Source organism: Labrus bergylta, chromosome 3 (genome assembly GCF_963930695.1).
Source record: "Labrus bergylta chromosome 3, fLabBer1.1, whole genome shotgun sequence".
NCBI lineage: Eukaryota > Metazoa > Chordata > Actinopteri > Labriformes > Labridae > Labrus > Labrus bergylta.
Genome location: NC_089197.1, coordinates 30,487,221 through 30,507,983, shown reverse-complemented (window position 1 = coordinate 30,507,983; position 20,763 = coordinate 30,487,221). Strand labels below are relative to the sequence as shown.

Sequence of the window (20,763 nt, the reverse complement as noted above, 5' to 3'; positions counted from 1 at the left end):
TCAAATCAGAAACAATCTAAAGAATGAGGGTCAGGTGGATCATGAGGTCATTGTCCACTGTGATCAGTTTGAAGCTTGGTCTGGTACAGCCTTTGCAGTAAGGAATGAACTGGAGTGAGTAACGTTGAACTTCATGGTCCATCTGATCTTCCTCTGCTTCTGGTGCCCATGCAGAGAGAGAACAAAGAGAAGCCTTTCCTAATCAAAGTGCATTGGATTAAGTAGCAGAACATCACAGAGAAACCACCTCGCAGCCATTTAGTGGATTGGAAAAACAGCCTGAATCACGACTTCAAATGAGCTGTCTGTGACCCTGAAACAGGAGAATTTTAATCTTTCTGTTAAGCTGTTTTCACACATGCACTTCTGAAAAACTTCCTGTGTCTTGAACACACATGTCTCTCACAGCAGGAAGTTTCCCCCCCCGTCCGACAGGAGGGGGCGGGGTCTCAGGAGGTAAGACACGACTTTGAAAAGACGTGCAGAGGTGGCAGGGCGAGCAACAGAGTCTGACGCTGTGATGACTTTGCCTTTTTATAAATGTGAAGGATAACTGGATGCATTCACTGTTCAAACGAGAGAGTGGAAAATAAAATACTGGCAAGCAGAAAAGAGTGTGAAGCAGATTCATCATGTGCACGAAGATCGCGCACGCTGGTGGGGTAATATAACGTCATCGCACGGCATACTCACTTGTGTAAATTTTGCTGATCATTCCCTGCTGCGTTCACACATCGGCTCACTTCCAGTGGACGTTTTGCTTGTGGGCTGGCAGAAACAATCCGGGAGGGTCGGGGTTGAATAATTCTGACTCCCGCGTTTTCAAGAAAAGCTTCCCGTCAAAATTTGCTGAAAATGTTCAGGTGTTTTGTCCAATCGTGTGAATAGGGCTTTAGTTTGACAAGTAGGTTATAAAGTTCTGCTGAGGGAATGAAACAAGCAGTGTGAGTGTGTTCCTGTTGAGTGAACACCTTAACCATGTGTGAACATATAGCCAGCAGCTAAATCTACCGTGCCTGTATGTGCGTGTTTACATCACTTCTCCAGGTATGTGACATCAGTATAGCACACACAGAGCCATGCAACAGCTCTGTCTTCCCACATCGGCTCATATTTTATTAACACACTTGCTGAAGCTGAATCATCTCGTCTCTTATAGACTTGCACACGAGCTGACACACAACTCCATCCACATCGTGTATATTTGATGAGCCGGGAACCCGCTCTGAACGTGGCTTCCTGTTTCTCACTTTCGTTGATGGGAACATATTCAGTGTTGCCTCTCAGACCTCAGAAGGCGAGACAAGAGTGGACATGGACTTTATGAAGGCTCGAGTGTGAATGCTAGTCAGTGTTATGTGTTCAAAGCAGACTGATACTGCCATCATGTGGCGGCTGGAGGATGTAGAAGTTAGTCTCAACTTGAAGCTGTTATTTACGATATGGAGTTAAGAGGGGTGTGTGTGTGTGTGTGTGTGTGTGTGTGTGTGTGTGTGTGTGTGTGTGTGTGTGTGTGTGTGTGTGTGTGTGTGTGTGTGTGTGTGTGTGTGTGTGTGTGTGTGTGTGTGTGTGTGTGTGTGTTGGGGCCAAACCTCAGCAGAAGGGGGGTGGGGGGAGGTCAGACGGTGAAGTACAGCCAGCTGACACTGAGGTATGTGTCTTTTCTAATGAGATTTATCTGGCTCCAGATGTTCCTGGTTATGAAGATGTGTGTCAGAGATTTAGAAGGGTGAGACCTGCACCCTGTCAGAGTCACAGTGGGGTGCTCTTTCACTGTCTGTCACCCCCCCACTAAACCCCCAACCACTCATAGGTGGCCTCTTAACCTGAGAGCACCAACACCTCTTCTCTCGTTCTCTCACACAAAAACAGCCAATCAACCACTCTTTGACAGAGAAGTGACTCCAAATTTTATCAACTTAAAAAAAAGCATTAAAGTACAAAAAGGAATGTCTATAAATGGAAGCAAATACACCACATATATACAGAGCAAGTAGGTAAGTATCATGTATACTGTAAGTTAATATAAAGATGTTCACATTCCCGAAGCTAAACTTCTGGGTGTTCAACTTTATGGACATAAAAAAAGACACATTGTCCAATTCCTAAATCCAGTTTACATCGTCCAGCACATTTTCAGAGTGACACAATTAAAATGATAAAAAAAAGAAGCCAGTGCAAGTGTATTAAAATATATCCAACATAGTGTATTAACATCTTTCTCATCCCGCTTTTTAAAAATCATCTTTGGCTCAGATAGAGTTTTTAGGTCAGATAACATCTCAGAGATCTCGAGGATCATCAGAGTCTCTTTTTTTCGCTGGCCGGTCAAGGGAGGCATCAGCTGTGCTCGCACTTCATCGAGTCTGGCACAGAACCACAGTCGCTGACCAGGCTCCGGCAGCTTTTTATCTGCTAGCTGGCACAACATCTCGTCACCTTCCTCTTCCTCTTCGTCTTCCTCCTCTGGCTGCTCAGATGGCAGGCTGCAGCTTGCTCAGGTTCCTCTGGTGCATGCTGTGGTGGCGCATCAGCTCGTCAGAGCGGGCGAACTTCTTCTGACAGTTGGCCCAGCGGCAGGTAAAGGGCTTCTCACCTGACAACCAGGGGTTGAAAAAGAAAACAGAAAACAAATGATCTCTTTAGAGTAGGTTCAATTCATAGAATGCAAACTTCTATTAAAGCCAATTAATGGGCATTTCTAAAAAAAAAAAAAAAAAGAAAAAAATCCCACTGGAAAAAGATGGAGAGGTAGAAAATAAAGGTATACGCACTTGTTTTACCTGTATGAGTCCGCGTGTGCGTCTTAAGATGATCTGAACGTGAAAACCTTCTCTGACATGTCTCGCACTCAAACGGCTTCACCCCTACACAGAGATGATAACAGTTTTTGTGGTAGAGACAGAAATGAGAAGAGGGTGAGGGTCAAATGTTTAAATATGTCATTAGATGGAGCTATAAGTGTAGAGAGGGGAAAAAATAACATTTCCTATGAATTGGTGTTATAGAAATACAGATTGATTAACAGATTTTTTAAACTATTAAGTAGGAATATGCATTCTTAAATGGTTTGTAATGAGAAAATTGAACCCTATAGTTTGTGTTTTTTATTGTTTGTTTTTAGTATTCCTATAATTAAGTCCTTTATTGTCACATGTACAATTACTGTGACAAATCATTTGTAATAAACATTTTAATTCCCAGAAAGTCATGCCATTTGATAAATGATAAATAACAGAATAGAAACTAATATATTCAACATATCTTCTTAGTTACTGAGGGGAAAACAAGGAAAATATATAGAGGGCAGAATCAGGCCCTAAAATCCCCTCCCCCTTAAAGCTGAAAATTTATTGCACTTTTTGATTGCACAGATATCTTAAACAAACACCTGCAGTTTAACGAAAACTGGCCCCATGAAAAAGTTAAAAGCATCAAATGAAATGAAGTTCAGCCAGCTAGCAACAGGAACAAATATGGAGGGAGGAGTCCATAAATTATCAGCAGGGTAGTAAATAGATTCTGAAGCATTGATAGGGCTGCTTTAGAAAGGTTATTTCTAACTCTGTACCATATTGAATTTTACAGGACAGGATTTAACACTGCTTTGTTACAATGAGATAATCCTCCTTCAGAACATTCAGACCAGAAATAAAATCGTTTTATTTAGTTAGGAAACTATCCAGTTCCATCATGTAGTAATCTTTGATCACCTTTTCCAGACTTCTCCACACAGCCAGGAATAAAAAATAAGAGAACTTCTAAATGGCTTAAAGGTCAGTAAACATGATATACTATTTCTGGAAACAGCAATGTATATCTGTAGAAATAAAACCTTCTGTATAAGGAGGTTTTTTTTTAAAGTGTAGGATGAATTCCCCTCTGGTTTAAAAATCTCAAAATTCCCATTAAAAGTGGAGGTAGGGCCCTGGGGGGGGGGCACTCATTCAGTATACTGGTGTACCTGTATGTCTACGCTGGTGCCTCTTTAGCTGGTCCGAGCGAGAGAATCTGCGTCCACAGTCCGGGAAGTCACACGGGTAAGGCTTCTCTCCTGAAAAACAAACAAGCCCTCATCTTCATCATCCAATTTAAAAATAGAAACCAAACAATATTCTCCTAGTTACAGTGGGGGGAAGTCAGCGCTCTAGCAGAAATGTTCCCTAATGAATCCATTTTGAAGTGGTTTAAAAACAGTTTTTTTTTTAACAGTATGAATTTCTTATGACATTTGAAAGATGGCAGCAGTTTGAGGTGTGGGCAGGGAAAAGGAGGAGTATGAGTCACATTATCTCACCTGTGTGTTTGCGGCCGTGCATCTGCAGATGTGACAGTTTGAAGTATTTCTTGCTGCAGCCAGGATGAGCGCAGACAAACGGACGCTTTTCGTTGGCCTCAGTTGACCTCATAACTGGCGGAGCGATACTAGCTACCCGTCGAACATCCTTTAAGAAAGAGAAGAAGAAGACAGAGGGCTTTACAGTATGCAAGATTTCTGTTTGTTTGGTTTTTTTTTTTGTTTGTGTGATTTTAGTCTCACTGACCTGAAGTCCTCTTAAGACTCCATGTGTGTGTATGTGGTACTGGGCACTGACCAGCATGGATGGAGTTGGGACTGTGGGGTCACTGTCGTAGCTGGTAGGGTGTCCGCTGACGGGCAGGAACAAAAGAGGAAGAATTAAGAACATTTTAAAAACTAACAACTCAACTATACTTGAAGAAGTCACTTCACTTTGTAATGACTTAAAATAGTCCTCAAACACTCAGGGAAGCACATGACAGCACACAAACACAAACACAAACACAAACACAAACACACACACACACACACACACACACACACACACACACACACACACACACACACACACATTCCCCACCACTTCCTGATCTCCTTAGGCAGAGGGCCAACAGCCATCTGGTCAAATCCCCCTCCTCTGCATTGTCACAAAAAAAGCTCAAAACTAAAGGAAACAGCGTGTTAATGTAACACAAAGTAGAACAAATGGCTCACCTCTTTATGGAAGATGCAAGAGTGTTCATTTGGTTCCATGTGACACAGTCCAGCTGAGACGCCATTTGGTACAGGTTATCGCTGAATAAAACATACAGACAGGTTATAAACATTTTACCCATAGGTGTTAAAACATAAATACACTCTTATTTAATCTGGGAAAATAAAATACAACGCAAAAAGTTCCTCAGTAGACTCGCTCAGAGCACAGAAATTAGTTTTTTGTTTTTTACGAACTATATTTGGGAAAACCTTGAAATGTTACAAAAGAATCATGCTACTCTGATCTCTTCCTTTCTTTTCTCCTCCCTTTTAAGGAAAATGAAGAGGTTTCATTCAGAGGGGGAACTCCAAACTGCTCTCTTATTATCACATCCTGTCCACCCTGCACACTCCTCACTGGCTTCATTAAAAAACATGGGCTCAGAGCCATTCTTTACCTTGGCAGATCACACTTTTGCACTCTCTCTCTCACACAGACACACACACACATATGCAAACTTGGACAGGCGATGGTGCACCCTGCGGGGGTGAGTGCCTCCGTGCCTAGCACACCATGCACCAGTGCATGACATCACTCTGTCCTCAGTATCATTAAAAACCGAGAAACAGTTTTGGGGGAATTCTGGACGGCATTCCTTGAGAAGTCCTTGAGGGAAGGATGGTGATGGCTCGCTAATCAGCTCTGAGATATGTTAAACTGTGGAAAAACTCACTGATATCTGACATGTATTCAGTGTGTGTGTGTGCATGTCTCTGTGTTTGTTTGAGGATTTCCAGCTCATGCCATAAGCTCTAACAACAGCTGAGTCTTCCCTCCTCTTATCAAACACTGCTCCAGTGTTTGGGTAGCGCATGTTCCTTTTCTACAAAAACATCACAAGGCGGCATTTCAAGAATTTCATCCTAATTTCCCTTTCAGATGGTTTGCATCAAAAATGAAAACAACTTGGAAACTAATTCCGAGGTTAGAATAAGAAGATTCCCAGCCTCAACCGCCACTTAACTTTCACTTAAACTGAACTTGTCTCTTTTACTTTTCTCCTCATTTTTCCTCTGGGTGGACTCGGACACATCAGCAGTAGATCACTCTCTGTTTGTTTTGGCCTGCTGAGCAGCAGTGGGCAGCACTTAACCTCAGAACAAATTAGGATTCACAAACCAGACAGCGCCGAGGCAGGATCAGAGGGAGTTCACACGTTTAAAAAAAAAACGACCAGCAAGTAAGCAAGTGAGCGAGCTGCATGCGGTGTTAGTGGAAAGAATCTGACATTAATGGATGTGTTTGGAGTCTGAAAACTTTTTGAGACGAATGGAATTGTACCATGAGGGGATTTAAGGTAGCTGGAGTCAAATGAAGTGACAACAAATGCTGGAAGAGGTAGATAATTGTACCTGTTGTAGTTTCTCAGCAGCAGGGCTTGGCTGCTCGGACAGGATTCTGGGGGATTGTGGCAACCGAACATGGGAGGAGGAGCCGGGTACTGCTGCTCAACTGAAAGTAGAAAAAGTAAAGAAATTATTCACATAAGGGTCGCAACTAATTGATGTTTTTGCAAATTATTATATGCATTAACACTGATTTATTGGTATCCAAAATGTCAGAAACTATCAACTCAATGATCATCTTTATGGAGCATCTTTGAAAACAAAGTTGCAACTTGTTGTTTTTATAAACAAAAACTCCAAATATAAAAAGCAGAGAAAAAAAGGAACTAAAAGTCACATAAAAAACAATTTCAAAAAAAGAAAAGCAAAGATTACCCAAAACAAAGCCACTCTTTGTTTGAGTTTGAGTGTTTAAAAATCACTGATATATAAATATATTTCTAATAATGATTGTATTATTGCACTATTTCATGCCCTCTTTGGAACCAACACAAAACACATTGAAGTCAAACAAATACTTTCAAATAAAAAGCTTTCAAATTTCAAAGGGCTACTCTTGCATGTCTGCAGGGCCCTCGTTTGAGAAGAGCGAGCGGGTCACTCAGGAACAGTGGTCTTTTTCAGCCTCATATACTATATTACTCCCCTGACAGTTTTTGACATTCCAGCAGAGTCACATAAAGCCGCTTCCTCCAGTTATCAGAGTCATTAACCATACGTGTGCTTACAGAGCGAGAGGGAGTGTGTGTGTGTGTGTGTGTGTGTACGCCTGCGTTTATGAATGTGTGTGCAGACAGAGACGGAGGGAGATGAAGGACAATGGGTGACAGCGATTCTGTTGTGATATGAAAAATAACGGGTTACTTATATAACCTTGCTTTGACATGACAGTCCTCCAAGTCTGCAAGTCAATTTAGTGGTGAGATGTCAGGATGCAGACGCTTACCTATGTTGTTTGGCGGTGACAGCGTGTCCTCGTGTTTGAAGGACAGGCTGGAGAGCTGAGGGGTGTGGTGAGACGGAGTGTGACCATAACTGGGGTTGCTGTCGAAACTCAGCGCTCCGTAACCTGAGAACAAAAGTAGGAAGCAGTGGAAAATTTCAATAATCCCATTTGCCTGGTGGAGGAGTCATCAGATTACCATCCTGCAAATGTTTGTAACATGGTGAAGTCTGCAGAGTCTCCAGTATCTGGTCAGTTATCTGAATCCCCCTGGTAGTGGCTCTCAGTCTCTGGCAGGGGTCACCACAGAGAGACATTCATTAAACAACTAAATCCCTTTTCCTTGTAACATGTTCTTTTTCCCCCCATCTATCTTTGGCCTTGTGGTTGCAATATTTATGGCAGGTGGAAAAAGAAATCTGGCAAACACAGCACAGACGGACTGAGATGAGCTGCTGTAGTGTGCTCAGTGATAAAAAAAAACCAGGCTGGGAAGTGATGAATTGCATGTATGCTAACTTAATTAAAGTTATAAGAAACAGAGAGCATTGTGATTTATTGCATTATTTAAGGAAATGCATGAAGGTTCTGTTAAAGAAGAATGTTACATTTGAGAAATCTGCATACAAATGATGCTTGTTTAAATGTTACATACACATAAGGGAAAAGTCCATCTTTTATTCAATTTGAGGGCGGAATTATGCCCTTTAACCAACCTCTATCCTGGATTTAAATCATTCATAAACTTATGTAAAAAAATAAATACAAATAAAAATGTAATCAAAGATTTTTCATTAGTTTTTTTAATTTTATTCTAAAATTCTTTTGATAGAATAACAATTATTTCATTTCACCTTATTTAAAAAAAACTGAAACTGTTGACTGAAAGTTGATAGAGTAGCTTTGTTGTAACTGTTAAAGGGTGAAATCAATGTATTATTATTATTATGAAAAGTAATAAACTTAGTTGGAATATATATATATATTTTGTTAAAGTATTTCATTAAGAGTAGTAACCTCTGGCGCTGTTGATACAGCCATACAAAGTTAACATCCGTTCCATCATTAGCACATTGTTTGACTGGAAGGGCGTCTTCGGATTAAAAAACTGTTTTGCCAAATAATTTGTTATATTTGTTTACGGCAAAGAAGTGCATATCATATCAGAAACAGATTTCACCTGGGCTTTTTAAGCAGAGGGGGAACGGGAGATGTTAAATCTAACCATGAGTTCATTGTCTTCTGGATAAAAAAGGTGCATTCTCAACACATTTAAATTCCTACTTTCTTATAGGAAAAGGAGAAAAACAATACAAATATCTGGTCCTTGGACACTTCCCTCTTTTCTAATCTTGCCCTTGTAAAAGAGTTTTAGAGAAGTGCTGTCTTAAAGTGGCAGGCAGACAGATCCTGAGTCAGACCCGAGAGAGATGTTGAAAAGTTTCAGAGAAAAATGACTCACTTGGTTTTCTTTAAAACCTATCCCGCCTGCTGAGCACCAAACACACAGTCTATGTATTTATTATTTCATCAAAAACTTGAGCACTTTCCACTGAGCAATGAGACTTCCTGAATCCTGACTCTGAAAGTCACACCGGCAGAGCAGGACTCTGATCTCTGAGTAATGAAGCTCAGCAGACATGAGGGTTGTTTACAGTAAAGGCAGAGTCATCGCATCTATGAAAGCACTTCACAGGATATTGTAATAAAGTTAATCCCTGAAAAGGATTCCAGATAAATAACACTGAAACTCTCAGTGATGTGTGTGCAGGTCTACTAGAAAAAGAAAAAAAAGATCCTAGAGGAAATGATACGATTACTAGCCTAAGTGAAATTATGATTAAAATATTTCTATTTGTGTTTTTCTTGATCTTTTTCTTGATAATTATTTTGAAGAACACGTAAAAGAACATAAAGGGAAACAATGGGTTTTTTTGTGTGTGAGTTTTTTTGCCTTTAATTTTAGCGTGTAGTAATCACTAATGGACCACAGCAGGTCATACCTATGTGCGTTTGTATTTCTTTAAATTACCAATAATGATACAAGCTCAAGTTTAACTCCACACAAATGTATTATTTGTTTCATAGAAACAATGCACATGACTTTCATAGCTGCAGAGGCTGAACATACTATAATCAGGGGCACCCTCAAGCATTTTGCCCCATGAAAAAAAAAAATATTTGCAAAAAAATAACTAATGTTCTAATATTTTCAGAGCCCCCGTAAATCATGGGCCCTCAGACTCGCCCTAACTCCTCTCCCACATGCGGCATCCTTTATTATAATACGCAATAAAGTCACATATACCTAAAAAAGGGATAATAGAAGATAATAAGAGTCTGTCACCACTTTTGGTTAGTTAAATAAAAAAGCAACGGTAATATAATAAAGGACAATGGGTCAAAACAGATCTTTGTAAAATGCAGCTTTCTACCCGCGGCTGCTTTTACAGACTTATAAGGTTAATATTGATTTACGTTTTCTTTTTTTAATCAGAAGTTTAATATCATGTTTTTTTTTCACTGTAATGTTGATCTAATTGTGCTCGGATGCTTTTGCATTTTTTTCCCCTGAAATTGTCCTGCCATTAAATCCTTTAAATGAGAAACGAGACCGGGTCAAACTGCAAAAGTGATTCACCGAAAGATCTATTCTGACATTATGAATCTAATAAAATAATAAATGCATAGCGATGCTCTTACATTGATCTACAAGTGAATGAAGATATAAAATCTGTGTCCAGTGAAAAGCCCTTTGAAGCACCAGCAGAAAAAAAAAAGAACTATTGTATGGACCAGTGCCAGAGCGTTACCAGGAAGCTGTCAAGCCCATTCCTGACCCGGGACAGGGTGACCCAGTGCTGCACACAAAACATCCTGCTGAGACACAACACCCTAAATATGGAGTTCTATCATGAATGTATACAGCAGGAAGTATAGAAAAAACACTGACCTCCTGTAAAACCTGGATTTTACGTTTGTGGGTGAAAACAGGTGAAGAAAGGTGGGGTTGGTGATGAGCATGCTTACCCTGGTTCCTGGGTGCAGGAGTAGTCTCCATGCAGCCGGGCAGGTAGGTCCCACTGGGAAACATCCTGGGTTGACCTGCAGTCGTCTCTCCAAAGGCCCCAACTCGACAGGGGCCAGATCCTGTGAACTGGCCTGAGAAGTGCACGGTGAAGGCCCCGAGTCCACAGTGAGGGTCCTCTATGGTGTCGGAGGTCCCCCATCCTGGTTCCTGTTTGATGATGGAGTGGTGGGAGGGCAGGGAGCTGTAGGGAGAGCCGGAGTGGAGGTCCAGCAGTTGGGTCCACTGTCCCCCACCAGCGACAGACATCCCACAGCCGCCACCGGCTCCTGGTAAGGACGGCATGGGAGGCGCTGGAGATAAGAGGGTCAGATCTCGAACGTCTGACCCCATGGACATGGCTCCACACGGGTCAGTCAGCATCAGCAGAGTTGGCTCGAGAAAGTCCAAATAAGGAGGGATGGTAATTCCAGAAGAAGATGCAGAGGGGAGAAACAAAATCCTGAAAGTTTAACACAAACAGTATCTCAAAAAAAAAGAAACAAACAATAATGGAGGAAACCAACATCAGTGGTCACAGTTCGCTATTGGAGCCATCTTTCCCTAAAGTGATGAAGCTATAGGTTAAAAAGGTAAACTGGCGGTGATGATGGATGCCAAATTTCACGCTCCTTGGCTGTTAGGTGTGTCTTTGCAGTGGGAGTGTGTGAGGCTTACAGCTCCTTGTCCCTCTGTCTCTATACTGTCTGACTTTCTTTCCTCTCCTGAAAGCTCAAATAGTGAATAACTCTGTGGACAGGGGGGAGGAGCGAGGGAGGCTGAAGAAGAAGAAGACTCCCCTGCTCTGCCCTGGCCAGCACACACCAAACATCAGGGGGGGATTCTGCTTAACATAGCATTTGCATGAGCCCCTGTTGATTTAATTTCTTTATTCAAGTATGATGTGTTTGTGTTAGGAGGTGGATTGCGGGTGGAGTGTGTGCAAGGAGTGAGGTGTTTAAAAAAAATAAAAAATTAAGACACCGAATGTGCTGACATTAAAGCGCGACATCGCCACATTCAAGTTTGAAAGTAGAGTAGTTGATAAAAGTCCACATCACAGATTAAATTAGTTTTTACAAATTTGTAACATTGAAATATGAAATTTTCAGGATGTGAGTATTTGTGTCAGATACTGAATACTGGAACACGACTCATCTGTTTTCTGAAACTTACCCCACTTTCAAAACACGTTAACCATAAGGATGAGGCAACACCCTCAAAGGAACATAAAAAACTTGGTGAGTAAGAAGATACCGTAACATCTCAGTAATGATTATTTCTTTTACTTTTACTAATGCGTTAAAATGCGTTTAAATTTCAAAATGAGGAGTAATTTTTTAGATGCAGTATATATCAGAGGATTTGGGAGATTAGGACAAAAAAAAAAAAAAAAAGGTCAGAGCCGGATTCAAACTGCATCACTTAAAGAATACACAGATAAATGAGTTATGGCTTAAGATGTAAAAATGATAAAACAACAGATCGGGGTTTTTCCCATTTTGGAAAAGGTTCTGTTTTTGCTAAATGTAACTCACATAAACTACACACGTCCTTGGAGGAAAGCCACATCACACAAAGGGATAATTATTTATTAGTCGAGAAGAAGGGGGAGTTCTGTGTGTGTGTGTGTGTGTGTGTGTGTGTGTCTGTGTGTGTGTGTGTGTGTGTGTGTGTGTGTGTGTGTGTGTGTCAGTGTGTGTGTGTGCTTAAGAGATAGAGGTTTTGACCTTAACTCCAACTTCACTCTACGTGGAGCTGCACAGGAATGCAGTCACTTAGAATATGTCTATAAATTTCAGGCAGCTGCTGTGGATCTTTTAACATTATTGTATTTGTCAGAACAACAGCCAGACTTCTCCTTTCTTCAAAAGCTTGAAAAAGTCGTCATGTTTTCAGAGGCTCTTAAAAAAGAGAAGAAAAAACAGCACTGCATAAGGGACACTTTAAACATAATTATAAAAAGCTAATCAATCTGTTTATATCACTCGTCTTAAGACCAGTATAACACAAAATTAATTTGAATACTTTACTAAAGTATCTCATTAGATGGTTTTACCTAAATCTACATTGTGAATTTAAAATAAATAATTTTATTTAATTATCTGATAGAATAATGTTAATTAAGTTTATCTCTATGATAATGCCATTTTAGCCAATAATTAGTATTTATGCTGATTTACCTGGTTTCTTTATGGCTCTCTTGTTGTTATTTATAATGTAATATTATTCTGTTATATAGGATCCTGTATGTTTTTAAAGATGCTATTTAAAAGTTATAATATTGTACTACGCTACATCTTGTGCAGTGATTGACTGAAACATCTCCCTGGTTCATAAATAACGTTAAAGCTGGCTGTGTACATTAAAGATAGTCTTTTTTTACCTTCAGGATGTCTTTACTTCATTGTCTCGTAACAAGATAACTGAACAGAGTTACGAATCTACGCACAGGATGTACCTTCCTCCCTTCCGTTTCAGTCAAACGTACCCTCACCTCCTCTAAATGTCATCACTGTGAAACATGTACAGGCTAAATCTCACATGTTTTGTAGGAATGCAGACATTTGAAACAGATCTGGAAGGCGCTGAACAGCCTGACTGTTAAAGGTTCACTTCCACTGGTTATGCATATATATCTACGTAGAGGATTGGTATAATATCACATCTAGAGAATAAAATACCTCAAACTTTCAATCCGTTCAAACCAATGAAATTATGCCTGGAACAGGCAGACATTTTTTTTAATTACTATTTTTACAATACGGGAGCTTCTTATGGACCTCTGACCAGCCACTCTTCAGAGCCAGATGTGTTTGGGCCTTATTCAGAGAAAAAACTGTGACCAATTAGAAACCTTTTTATTTATTCACTCCTTAGTATTTTGTACTATATTGTATTAATTTGTATTAATTTTTATTGCTTTATTTTGTTTTGGCTGCTAATATTACTTCTTCCTTACCCTGTTAATTACTTCTCCTCTTTTCTTTTTCTTAACACTCTCTGATTCTTTTTTGGTTTTGTCTGTTAAAAGTAAAATGTGAAAAAAATAAATAAATAAAAAAAGTGGAAACATGCATTTGTTGGACGTTTCTTAATAATAAAAGAAGCAAGATAAAACCTTTGAATGACAGAAGCCCGGGCCTTTTGCTTTGCAGAGTGAGAATTAGCTCCTCTTAAAGTCCAAAGGGGTCAGAAGTATACGTTTAGGCAAATTCATTTATATGTGTGTGAGTGTCTTAAGTGTTTGTATATGTATATGAATATAAATATGTTTCTAGTGGCAAAGTGATTAGTTTGTGCACAATGTTTAGAGGCTATACAATCCTTGAAGCGGTACGCCTGGGTTCAAATACGACCTGTGGCTCCTTTACCGCATGTCATACTGCACTCTCTCTCTCTCTCCCTGCTTTCTCACTCTATCCACTGTCCTGTCTCTCTAACGCAGTCATAAAGAGCCCCCCAAAAAACAAATCTATATGTGTATGTTATGTACAAATATGGATATTTATGCGTACATATGCATGTGGGCACAAAATGTATATTTAAGTGAATCTATATGTAGCAAGTTGAAATCAGTACCTAACCTAAAGTTGCTATAATTCTGACTGCCCCCCCCCCCCCTTATTTATTTTATTATTTTGAGCATTAGTTTTCTCTTCTAGTTCATTTAAAAGCTTTATTATAAACTGTTTGTTAGTATGACTGTATACAAGGGGTTTCAGAGAAAGAACAAAAAGAGCAAAAATACATCTTGTGCTGTCTATTCATTTCTAAAAACATTTTCTATTGGACACCTTTTCTCTTCAAACCATAAAAATGTGGATCATAAAAAGTTATTCGCCAGTTCATGACATTAACAAAGAGATTATTTTCTTTTTTTGTTTGATTATTCAATCATGCACTCTTCCAAAACGAAAGCATATTAAAAATCTACAGCAGATTTGAGATTTGGGATCGAGACCATGGGGGACGAGGATGCTGTGAGGTGAAGAGTTCTAGCCAGTTCCTGTCGTCACCATCTGGAATATGAGTCTAGGATTCCAGCAAACTCTTGCGACCCCTAATTCAACTTAAGAGAAGTGATGGCTGAGTAGGGGGGGGGGGGGACAGACACTAGATAGAGAAGGACAAAAGGACACAAAAGCAGAACGATTGAGAGAGAGAGTGAGAGAGAGAGAGACGCCTACAGTCCAAACGCTGATTTCATCACTCGTACAGTAAAAGTGATGAAATCAGCTGACTAACTGCTGGGATGGAATCAGTCATTATTGCTCAATATCACTGATATTAACCTTAGAATTCTCACTTGTGCATAAACACAGATTTTCTTTTGTGATTTTTGGGGCACGGAGAAGAAGAAGTGCTCTCTGACTTTTCCTTCATTTTGGGAAATAAACTGGTACAAAGGCAGACCAGTACCCCAGAGGAACACCCAGTCATTCAGAGGATGTCGAACTGACTTAAAAATAGTAGCAAAGATAATTAATTTCTCCCAAAACTACTTAAAAAAAACCCTCCAGTGGCCCGCCCACTACAAACAAACAACCTCTTAAATAATGGACTGCATGTACAAAAGGTTGTGGCACAATTGAAAGTATTCCGCCAGAAAACAGAGAGTGAGAGAGTGGAGGGAAACTCAGAGCATCTGAGCCAAGAAAATGCTGGCCGTGCCTTCCCCAGCGGAGTCTTTAGCAGGGATTCATCAAAGGTGACGGGGCCGGGAGAAAACAACCCTTTCAGCCCCTATATGACGGATGGCGGTCCCCGAATACACCCATTCTTCAGATCAATCTCTGGTTAACTCAGGGTTTAAAACAACAAGACTGGCTGTGTGGAGGAAGGGTAATGGTCAATACTGCCTGTGACCCTTAACAAGAAATACACAAGACTTTAACTTTCTACAGCGAGATGCGTTACGAGGAAATTGGAGAAGGCTTTTGTTTCAGCCAGAGAGACGTTTGATAAACGGCACAGACATGTGACCTGGCAAGGAAGGACACGTGAAGAAGAAGTGACTTTTTCCGTTTTAATAAACATCGGTATTCCTGCTACCGCGTCTGAAGGTGGACACTTTGTTGAGCTTGCTCTTTTTTAAAGCAACGTGGTTTATTTACACGTTAACATTTTAAGATATCAGCATCAAAACAGCTTTGATATGAGGAGAAAAACAGCATGCAGGAGAGCAACAGGTGTGGTTTTCATGTGCTGACTGTGGCATTAAAAAGAAAAGGCCCAGTCCTTCACTTTCCTGAGTGGGCATGGAAACAAACAGATAACAAGCCAAACAGCAGTGTGTTGTAACGTTTCATCATTTCCCCTATCTGCCTGTGGCCTCTAGGAAATGGTTACAATTTCAAACAAAACACACGCAGAACAATATTCTTCTTTCTTCCCCTCGCTACTTTCTCAGAGGTCTGTTTGGAAGTTTGTGACAGCCAGGCCTCTGCTCTTTGAGAAAACAAAGACGCACTGGTGCTTATCATACATGGCTTCATACAGCCACAGATACATTTGGAAACTTTTTGACTATACATACGATTCATTATTACTCTTGAGGTGTATATCAAACGCAGCTGTAAACAGTGTGGTCATTGTTCCCTCCGACCAACTTGAAAAACAACAGTCGTCAGTTTTTAATTCTCCGTCACGTCTTCAAAGTGAAGCATATCACACCGCAGATAAGAGCCGGAGAGAGGGAGAAAAAAAAGATCTGTGGGAGAGCGGACATCTCCATGCTTCATGTGTCAGACACAACACTGGTCCACTGATCTTTCACACACCCGATCTCTTCTTTTTGTTACCTTTCTCCTCTATCAGCAAACCAAAGAGTCCTCCCTCAACCGTATTTATATACAGTCAAAGCCGGATGCTCCTGGATCAAATCTCAGAGATATAATTAAAAACCAAGGAATTTAAACACTAAGATCAAACCAAAGAACGGCTGCATACTCGCAGGAAAACATTAGTGATGTTTAAAATCGTTGTTGTTGTCAACACATCTCAGGAAAATACTTCAAAAAACTGTGTGTTATTCTGTCGGACATTTGCATCCGACTTTCTCAGCTTATCTTCTGTTTCTGTAAACTTTTAGAAACAGGAAATTCATACTTCATTTCCTTTAAAAGAAAGCTAAATAATGAGCTTCAACAACTGGTTCAAAGTGAAGTTTATTCTTCAAGAAATATTGCCAGCTGGGATGAAGACACAATCCAAGTCTTGCTAACTATCAGTCTGTGTGTTGTTATTTGTGTGTCCTTGTTTATTGTAATGCAGGGAAATGGGCGTGGCTCTGTTGAAAAAGCTGTCGAGAAAATGCTTCATAGCGGAATTTATTTATTTTTGTTATAACTTTGTTGATATTAAAAAAAAATAGTAAAATGAACTTCCTAATTCTTTTGAGGAAGCCCAGTTTACAGAGACATCTTTTTCAAATCGCTTCTAAGAAATAACCTTTTAGCTGCTGGCTTCAAAGTAGCTACAAAGTTAGATATAAAAGTGTGTGTATGTATTCTATTTTTGTACCTGCTTTCTTATAAATGGTGCTTTTAAACATTTTACTTAGAGCAGGGTTAACAGCTGAATAGTTTAACACGTTTTAAAACACATTGTCTTGGTGTTTCTTCTAAAACAATGTACAAAGCAACAGAATCTGAAATGGGAATTATACATAACAGATTTGTGTCTTTTTGAAGAAAATACAAAACCTACCAACATAAAACTGTTTCTATAAATATGTTCAATAAGTGTAATGTAATGAAGTACAGTGACTACAGACTTTTCTGTTAATGCTGTTTACTCGACCGTTTTGTATTTTATTTCTTTAATTTAACTTTTATTTAACTAGGTCATTAACTCATTGAGATTAGAAGGGTGACCTGGCCAAGAGGGCAGCAGCACAAGCCTAAACAAATATTACATGATTAAGAAACAGTTTACCAACAATACGTTAAGAGAAAACAACAGTTACAATGTGCAAATCTGTTTGCAGATAAAAGTGCAGAGTCGTGATCAAAGATTACAATTCAAAAACACAGACACTATCCAATGGTCCAATGGTCAAGGAACAGACTGTTCACAGGAACGCGAGGCATAGTGGCTTCTGGTTCTTTGGAGGTATTAACTTTAATAAGAAGGAGCTAAACCAATAATAAATACGACTCAGCCAACCTGCAAACCTTTAAAGGTGTACATTCAGATTTCATATACAGGTCACAGTGATGTTTATTTATTTATTTATCTATTTATTTTTGGAAGGACCGGGGCATCACAGGGGGGAATCTGAATATTGACTGAATTGATAACAGGCTGATGACACATTTTCATCATCAAACTAAACATAGCTGCTGGATTAAAAGAGACCCTGTGGCATGACAGGATGTCTTACTTTTAATTCTGAGCAGCTGCTGATGCCTTTTTATTTACAAAAGGAACACATTACACATGTCTGTGATGTAAAGAGGTGGCTTCATGAATTTCACCAAACAGCCCATGTCTCATCCCAGCAGGTGCCTGTGTGTCAGCAAGCAAGGCCGCCCTTTATCAGCTCTTTACAGTAAACCACAGCCTCTTCCACGCCGTCACACCCTCACAGCTGTGGCCGAGGCCTCAACAGTCATCAGAAAACAATTTTTCAGATATCTTCAGCTGCAATTGTCTGCTGTCATACCTCTGAGTCTCAAAAAAAGTTTAAGGGATGACTCCGATGTAAGCAACACTGATGGGAAATACACAAATGACCACAATTCACACAGAATTTGACCTCTCAACACTTTAGGGGAATGCTGCTTTGCTGCAACTCTCTCGATCTCAGGAAGAGAAGGCTGAGTGTTGAAATCCAAATGATACCTGAAAATGATATGTGAATTTTTATCAGATCAGATTTAGTAGATTAAAATGAAATCTAATTTTTTTTTTTAAATCTACTGTAAAGCTACTGTTAAAAGACATTGTTGTTGTGTGATTTAGTGGATAAAATGATTATTGAGGAAGTTTTTAATTTATTAGCCGACGTTAACGTGTAAATGACATCTCAAAAGTATTAGTAACATGACATGCAGCGGTTCAAGTCAAAATATGTGAAATTCTTCCCCGATCAAAATAGATTATTAGATTAGATAAATAGATTATTTGGCTTAATGTGGCTTTTAAGATCACATGCCTCCTCCTAGCTACCTCTGAGTGTGCCTCGTATAAACACTTTGTGATGACAACAGAGTGCTCCAACATGACCAGCGCGGCGGTTCTATACTGCAGCGACTCGATCCATCCAGAACAGGAACGTAAGAACTCCTGGAAGACTAAAGCCTTTTTTTTTTTTTTTCCTGCCATGGGGTTTAAACAGAGCACACACATTCCACATAGTGGGATTAATGACCTCAGATAGCTCAACACCACGAATGTGAGCTCGCTTTGATGGATTGCTTGCGGTCGTCAGTGATGGAGCTGGTCATGGAGTGATATGAAAAGATAACAGTGGTATTTCATGTACCAACCTTTGTTTTGTACAGTACAACCGAGTCAGCATCATCAGCTATAGGAGGCGGCCAAAAGAACGATGACCTCTTAATTGAATGGGCAAAATAAATAGTAATTAAATGACTCTACGATGGAGGTGTGCAGCTGTGCAGTGTGATTGATCCTCTATCAGGTCGTTTAGAAGATAAGTGATCACAGGGGTTGAACAGCTATCAGGCCGTTAGCTAGATAAGTTGGCTGCATGCATGCACGCACACAAACACACACACACACACACACACACACACGCAAAGCTGCACAATGTTATACGTTACATTGAGGGAAATACACTGCTACATCATAGTGCAGGCTAATGAAATTGCATGGTTAACCAGTAAGACAAACATTTGATGGACTGAAGACACATAATACAATTGTGTTACTCAAGTACACGACTCAGCTTCCATTTAGCTCTGGATTAGTTTCCAGCTAGTTCTAAGAAACCATGGGACATTCATTGTGTAACTACCAGCGAAGGCTACTCACTGTTTATTTTTGGTCAACCATTTGCTGCTTGGCTACAGAACAACATGTTTATATGAGCTGCCAACATAACTAAGTGCATGGTCAGATAGATGCCCAACTAGTGACTAGTGACTTGAAGGTCAACACTTTTTTATATTTTTTTATATTCAGGTCTAATTACAGATTTTTTCCCTCAACTGTTTATAGGTTATTGCTTTGTCATTAAACATAATTTTTTTATCCCTGCACGGGTTATGTACATTTCTTGTATAAATCTATTTTTAATTGCACAGTTTTTATTTTAGTTTGTTTCATTTAGGGGTATTCTTTAAATATTTTTTCGGGTTAATATATATGTATGGGGACGTACGACGATGTACGTCTTTGTAACCTGCTACTGGATGCTTTGAATTTCCCTCGGGATAAATAAAGTATCTATCTATCTATCTATCTATCTATCTAACTACACAGTGACTGTTTATGAGTACATAACAAGTAATCTGTGTCGGTTCTCAGTCATCCAGGTCATGGTCATTTTAAGATTTGCAAGCTCTGAACGTATGTAACAAGTCATTTCTGAATACTGTTCTTTTAAGTCACTGTTTGATGTTACTGTAGAGCTGGTACAATATCCCACAATTAAATCTATCTATCTATCTATCTATCTATCTATCTATATTACATGTGTTTTTTGTCTATATTGATTAGGCATGTATCCTGAAACCACACATACCAAATATAGACATTAAAAAGAGTCTTACTCCACTGGTCGTAATATGCATACAGATAAGTGTACATTCTGGTTTAGGATTAGGTTCCACGTTTACGTTTTACCAGAGAGTTTATGAAGGGTAATGTGAAGACCATCTGCGGTGAAGACATTCAATCATTCATCAAATGATCAGGAAAATGTTTATGTTTTTTTTTTAAACAACAGTCCAGGTCCAGTCAAGCTGTGTTTGTGGATCAAATGAATAATTAAGTTAAGGAAAGCCAATAGCCTGTGGTTGTGCATTACTTTTCTTTCTACCTGTAGAACTATTGTATAATATCAAAGAAGATGAAGTTTTGTTAAGGCTATTCTTTCCTGTCAGGAAATCAAAGCAGTGCTACTGTTAAGCACAACAGCATGTTGAATTGCTTAATTGCCAAGATATAACTGAAGCCATAAAAGTCCCTTGTTTAGTCCAACCAACAGAACATTTTCAGCTGACAATCACAGATTGCAAAGTGCAGCGGTAAGACCTGAAAATTCAGATTTAACATTTGGCTTTTTGTTTTTGTTCACAAAAAATTACTTTATCAAAAACTGATTGACAAAATAACACCTTTTTTTCTGGTTAACAAACAGATTGATCAACTACCTGT

General features: G+C 39.5%; 1 protein-coding gene across 3 annotated transcripts; it reads right to left on the bottom strand.

Moving 5' to 3' along the window:
• Nucleotides 1-1,886: 1,886 nt before the first annotated feature.
• On the bottom strand, nucleotides 1,887-11,145 carry wt1b (WT1 transcription factor b). Of its 3 annotated transcripts, none has more exons than XM_020647989.3 (9): nucleotides 10,377-11,145; nucleotides 7,350-7,472; nucleotides 6,410-6,509; nucleotides 5,015-5,095; nucleotides 4,545-4,650; nucleotides 4,298-4,445; nucleotides 3,965-4,054; nucleotides 2,784-2,867; nucleotides 1,887-2,596 (listed from the first exon to the last, which is right to left on the bottom strand). In XM_020647989.3, the coding sequence occupies exons 1-9, from the start codon at nucleotides 10,795-10,797 to the stop codon at nucleotides 2,475-2,477; spliced, it is 1,275 nt and encodes a 424-aa protein (XP_020503645.1). In that variant the 5' UTR covers nucleotides 10,798-11,145; the 3' UTR covers nucleotides 1,887-2,474. The 3 variants fall into 3 exon arrangements, with proteins under 3 accessions (XP_020503645.1, XP_020503723.1, XP_020503563.1); XM_020648067.3 differs by having other exon boundaries at nucleotides 2,775-2,867; nucleotides 4,596-4,650; XM_020647907.3 differs by having other exon boundaries at nucleotides 2,775-2,867; nucleotides 10,377-11,142.
• Nucleotides 11,146-20,763: the final 9,618 nt, after the last annotated feature.

Bases quoted from the DNA above. Each gene is read 5' to 3' on its own strand.
- wt1b (XM_020647907.3), bottom strand. From the start codon at position 10,797: ATGCTGACTGACCCGTGTGGAGCCATGTCCATGGGGTCAGACGTTCGA. The intron at 7,473-10,376 runs GTAAGCATGCTC...TTTTGTTCTCAG, and splicing joins TCCTGCACCCAGGAACCAGG to GTTACGGAGCGCTGAGTTTC. The intron at 5,096-6,409 runs GTACAATTATCT...TGTTTTATTCAG, and splicing joins CTGCTGAGAAACTACAACAG to CGATAACCTGTACCAAATGG.